Source organism: Pyricularia oryzae, chromosome 2, assembly GCF_000002495.2.
Source record: "Pyricularia oryzae 70-15 chromosome 2, whole genome shotgun sequence".
Classification (NCBI taxonomy): domain Eukaryota; kingdom Fungi; phylum Ascomycota; class Sordariomycetes; order Magnaporthales; family Pyriculariaceae; genus Pyricularia; species Pyricularia oryzae.
This window is the reverse complement of record NC_017850.1, coordinates 8139047-8144785: the sequence shown is the minus strand read 5'-3', so window position 1 is coordinate 8144785 and position 5739 is coordinate 8139047. Positions and strand designations below refer to the sequence as shown.

Below are 5739 nucleotides of genomic sequence, written 5' to 3'. Positions count from 1 at the left end.
CTTTGGAAGCCGTTATTTTTACCTTTTTCGACGTTGGCGTTGCTATTTTCTAATAAAAAAGGGTTTAAAAGTGGTTTTGCCAAGTTCACCGGCCATAACCCCGTCGTACGCCCACCAGATTGAATGGTTTTTGCTATAAATGCTTTTGATCTGGCTTTTCGATAGCAAAGTAGAAAGTTTCGTTTCCCAACAACCGTTGAACAGCAAAACTGGTTTACAAATCCCAGGTGACGTCGATAAGCTTCCTTTAACGGCCCAAAAACCGATAAATCCAACGGTTGAAGAACGTGTGACGAATGAGGGGGTAAATATAGGAGTTGAATATTGTTTTGCAAGCAAAGAAGCATAAATTCGTCCGTTATATGTGATCCATGGCCATCCAGAACTAATAACCGCTTTTCAGGGGTTAAAGGTTGGGTATACGGAATAAACACCTTTTTTAACCATTCGATACCTGTTTCATTATTTGTCCACCCGTTTTCGGTTGCATGAAATTGCCAGGTATCGAAAGGACTTAAATCAGCTGGAAACCATTGTTGCTGTACGTTTTTCCCCTTAAATATAACGAGGGGAGGTATAACAGCCCCCGTAGCTGATACACATTCGATTATGCTCGTCCAACCCCGCGTTCCAGGCTCTTTTCGCTGTAATGGCCGGATTTTATTACGCCCTAACACCAGGCCATTAGATCCTTTGCCTTCCATTATACCTGTTTCGTCCATATTCCAACGGTTGGCCGGTTTTATAGTATCGACAACGGGATTTTTCAAATAGGACCACCAAGATTTAATTACCTCGGTTGTAGCCCCATTAACCCGGGCATTTTCTATTCGCCGGGGTCTTTGGGTTTTCAAAATTGGATATCGGGCTATAAAACGGCTAACCCAATGTTTCCCAAGGCTTTTTCTTTCTCCGGCGGCCTGAAGAATTCGTTCCGCAAAATAGCGTAGTTCTTGATGCGTTGGCGGAAGGCCTAACGCGGCCTGCGCAAGTACCCAATCTGCCAAATAGGTTTCCTGCTCCTGTGAAAGCCTTTGACAAAATCTTTTCGCTTGTTGAATTGACTGGGCCCCCTTTAAACGATCGTGAAGGGTACTCCGAGGAATACCCCATTTTTGCGAGGTTTTGTGAACTGATTTGCCATTTCTTATGTCAGAAATGGCAGCAAGAAGCTGATTTTCAGTGTACTGTTTCATTGGAAGGTTTGGAGCAAGAATCTTCAAAAATCAAGTTCTAAAGTGAAAAATTCGTCTAGATATTTATAAAATAAAACAAAGGGTTGACGTGGCTGAGTAGATATTTTTAGGGGCCGGACTTTAGGGGGGTCGGAGATGTGGAGCTCAACGTTATAGGATCGGGGAAAGGGGAGACCCTTGCGGGGTGCCGCACTCAAGCCGCCTAAAGCCCGTGGTCGTACCCTCCAGCCGGACTCGGGCCTGGCGGCCGCTTAAAAAGTTAATCACGAACCTGAGGAGCATTTTACTAAACCCGAGGCTCCGCATTTTCCGTATTAATCGCCTATGGAGGAGGGCGTCGAAGGCGCCTTGGACGTCGCATGCGACAAGGGTGACTTCCTCCCCGCGAGCTAGAGCCTGCTCGATATCGTGGGCGAGGGCACAAACCAGATCCGTCGCCGATCGTTTGGGTAGGGCACCGCCGTGGGTGCAGCTAAGGAGCCCGTTGTCGTGTATGGCCCAAGCTATCCGGCGTGCAACGAGCCTCTCGAGGCCTTTTCCGATGCAGGAGAGGAGGGCTATAGGCCGCCAGGATCGAACGCTGCTCCGGTCTTTCTTCCCCGTTTTCGGTAGCATCGCGACTTCGGCCTTCTTCCAAGGCGCTGGGAAATGTCCGAGTTCCAGGCAACGTTGGTAGAGCCTGCGCACCGGCTCGGCCAACGAAGCCCATCCGGCTTTTAGTAGCCGGACGGTTATTCCGTCGATGCCCGGGGACGTGCTCGTAACCCCAATGCAGGAGCGCTCCGCCTCTTCCGCACTAACCTGGGTGTCCCAAGGGATTTTAGCCTCGTCCGCCGACCAGGCCTCCAAGGGGTCTCCCTGCAGGTCATCCTCCGCCGAAAATCGGCCAAGCACCTCCCGTTGCAGTGCTTCCGCTTTTGCTAAAGGCTCGCTCACTTGCTCGCCGTTAATAACCAGCGGCGGGGACCGGAGGCGTGGTCCGGCTCCCAGCCAGCCCACCATGTTCCACAAATCCTTATCGTCGCGCAGTTGGTCGATCCGGTGCCTCCAGTACTCCCGCTTCGCGGCCCGCACCCCTTTCGTATAGGCTTTTTCCTCGGTAGAGGCGTCTGCCCTATTTACAGCGCTCCGTTTAACCCGCTGGAATTCGGACCAGAGCCGCTGGCAGTTTTCGGTCCACCAGGGAGCCGAGCTGTCCCTTTTTCCCGCCGGCGTACCCACGACCCACGTCACTTGCTCCCATAAAGTTGTAAATTCAGCTACCCACGCGTCCAATGCGTAGCCATCGGCCGCGGATCCCGGGTCCGGCATATCTTGCATGCCAAAAGCAAGTAGCTCCGCGAACTTTGGTAACCGGTCGTCCCTAACCGAAACGTTGATCGCCTCCGGGCGGGGGGCGCCGCGCGTCCGCAGCGTGGTATAAAGGGATTCGTGGTCGGAGCCTGTGTAAAGACTGCTGTCAACCACAGTTATTGTGCTGGGGAGGTTGGAAAAGACCATATCCAGTAAACCCCCGTCGCGGTGGGTGGGCACGCCGATATTTCCTGTGAAACTCATCCCCTGGGCTTGCGCCCATGCCGTCAGTTGGTCCCCTCCGCGTGCGTTTGCGCGGCCCGGCTGGTATGCAGCAGCCGCTACGTTAAAATCGCCGCCTAGCACCGTGGGTCCATTTGGCACAGTATTGCATACCATTTCCAGCGCGGCTTCAGTGCCCGGAGCCCTATATACGTTAACAAACAGTATTCCGTTAATTTCGAGCCAGAGTACGTCCCGCGTATTTTGGCCCTGCGGTAGCCGTCGTTGTGCGGCCCTTAGGGCTGCCCCCTTCTTGACGTAGGTGAGCACCCGGGGCCGGAGCCCAGTCATGGCTTCGTAAGTGTTGGCGTGCCATTCGTCCACTGGCGCAAAAATATCATAGCCCGGGTGCGTTTGTGTAGTCGTATTTAGCCCGCACCATGGCTCTTGAACGTTAACCAGGTCCACCTTTCTCTGGTGGCACAACTCCAATAGGCTCAGATGCACACCCATCCTTTTACCTACGTTGGCCCAAACTACGTCGAGGCATTCCCGCTGCATATTGCCGAGCGAGTATTTCGTCATATTAATCGACGGGTTGCTTCCAAGTCTATCCCATTAGCGGGGCAAGGTTCGGCAGCCGCTGCGTCCTCCTCCATTTCGGCTGCCCAAACGATTTCGTCGTGCACGCGTTCCTGTTCAACCTGCAGGAAGTTACGGATGTCCGCCCCTGCCGCCTCGCATGGCCGCGCTCTTTTGTTTGAAATGCTCGATCGGGAGCTCGAGGTTTGCGAATGCTGCGATAAGGTGCTTAGGACCGGGATTGCAGGTGCTGGCTCTCGGCGGGCCGTTTCGGCCCGGTCGTTGATAATCGCGGCACGGTTGGCACGTCCGATTCTGCGAATCCCCTTAAGTTTACGCTGTGAAGGTCGTTCAAACTTCCCATTTACCACCAAAGGTCGGGCAGGGCAATTCTCATGTCCGGATGGGAAATGGCCGTGGCAATTAACGCATTTGGGGGCTGCCTTGCACGGCTCTTCCTCTGTCGCATGTTTTGCTTCACCACATATGCCGCAACGCGCTTGCCGTACGCAGCGACGTATTTCGCAATATCCCTGGCAACCGTCGTGGTGGTGTGTAATTTTGCGTGATTTTTCAACCTTCCGCGCACGTCTCGACACTCCAAAAAGCTGAAAGGGCTTTACGGGTTGAAGGAAGGACACTATCCACGTGCCCTCAGCCGTATGTGGGTCGTAACCATGTTTGGAAATATGCCAGTTGACTGGCTGCTGGCCTGCTGCCACGGTAATCTCCTCCTGGATTACCTCATGTACGTCCTTTCTTCCGTCCAGGCAATTGAGCGTTCGGGGCACTCCAGAAACGGCGTATGTGTGCCAGGTTGTCGGGACAGTGACTTCCCGCGCGTCCAATGCGTCCATAATGGCCTTGACCGCGCTGGGGTTGAGGAGTTTTTGCCGTGTTTCCTCAGAGGCCACCGTAACACCCCAGCCCGTGGGGGTACGCTTGGCGTTTGGGATTTCACTGTGTGGCACCGAGACCAACTCGGCCAATTTGGTCGTTACCGCGTATGGCTCCCTCGTCACCATCCGCAATTTGTCATTTACGCGGATCAGGATGCGGTTGGACGGCTGTTCTGTCAAACGTTTCGGGGCTTGGGAGCGGTCCCGGCCCGATTGGGAGGGAGTTGCGGAGCTGTCAGGTGCATTGCCGGGCGTCGTACGTATCGGGTACGAGCGCGTGGCCGGGGTTAAAATTCGCGTTGGGGCCGCCGCTGGTGGCGTGGCGGCTCGCTCGGCCCATGTGACCGATTTGTTAGTGGGCGTGCCTCTGCCTTTAGAGGCCGACGACGCCGTGCCCGTCCTCGTAATTAAAATGCTGCGCCTTTCGCTGGAACTGGTCGGCGAACGCGACGGGGAGCGCGAACGCTCTTTTTCAGGGAGGGTGCGACTGAGGAACCAGCCGCTGATCACGTCGTCAAGTTCAAGAACAATTCTCCTAAGCGCGGCGTCCTCCGGGGCCTGTAAACTTTCGAGCTTGGCTGCAAAGACCTCTTCGAGCCAGCTGCCGACTGTTTCCACGTTTTCCAACTCCTGCTGCAGTGTTTTGATGGCCAGGGCCGGGAGGCTGGAGTACCTTCCGCGGCCAGCCGGCTGAGGCGCGTTAGCGGTGCGCGTGTCGAGAGATACGTGTCCCGACTCGGCCTGGCCCTGCGGCAAAGCCTGCGGCGTGCTCTGCGGGCGCGCGCGGCGGTTTGAGACCTCTGGTGAGGCCATGACGACCAGCGCCCGGAGGGCGAAAATTCTTCAGCTGTTAAGCTTATTGGTGTGTTTGGGTGTGAATCGCTAACAAAGGTGGGTCTGACCCATGAATGGTGGAGGATGCTTGAGTCGCATGCCCAAGAATCGTTAGTTTCATGTGGGAGGCCTGCTGTTCTCCTACCATTGTATCCTACAAACACTGGCTTGGTCATCACTTATACGATTACGAAAAAGCATTTGGAATGCAGGAGGCCAGCTCTCCACATATGCAGCCAAGAGCGGGCGCGGAATTTGATTTGCAGGACTACAACAGGTAGCAAAGTGCGGGGTCAATCGTCGCTTGCTGATGATTAGGCTGTTAGTCTATGCCTTCTTGGCTTTAGCAGGGATGAAAAAATCGTGCATTAGACGGATCATTTTTAGCCTGTAATCTCATGCAAGCGTCATCCATCTGAGGGTAGCTAAAACCCTCTGTTCGAATGTACAACGAATCTGTTTTGGTCATTGATGAAGTGCTCTTCAGTCCCCTGGTTTGTGGTTGAGAACGCGCTGGAAGAGCCGCATGATGCGATCAAAGAGCCACATTGCAGAAGCTACGCGCCCATAGGCGAGCTGACGAGGCATCGATTGATGCGCTATGTTACCCCCCAGTTGCTTTGCAAAAATTGGCGACCCATAAGCTACTAGAAACTAGCTCCAGGAATGGACGGCCTCCTGCATGAGGGGGAGTATTATTCCGACTGACTGGC

At 54.2% G+C, this 5739-nt stretch overlaps 1 protein-coding gene across 1 annotated transcript; it reads right to left on the bottom strand.

Moving 5' to 3' along the window:
* Positions 1 to 3292: 3292 nt before the first annotated feature.
* On the bottom strand, positions 3293 to 5005 carry MGG_15965 (uncharacterized protein; the record flags this gene model as incomplete). Its single annotated transcript, XM_003715794.1, has 1 exon — positions 3293 to 5005. The coding sequence occupies one exon, from the start codon at positions 5003 to 5005 to the stop codon at positions 3293 to 3295; it is 1713 nt and encodes a 570-aa protein (XP_003715842.1).
* Positions 5006 to 5739: the final 734 nt, after the last annotated feature.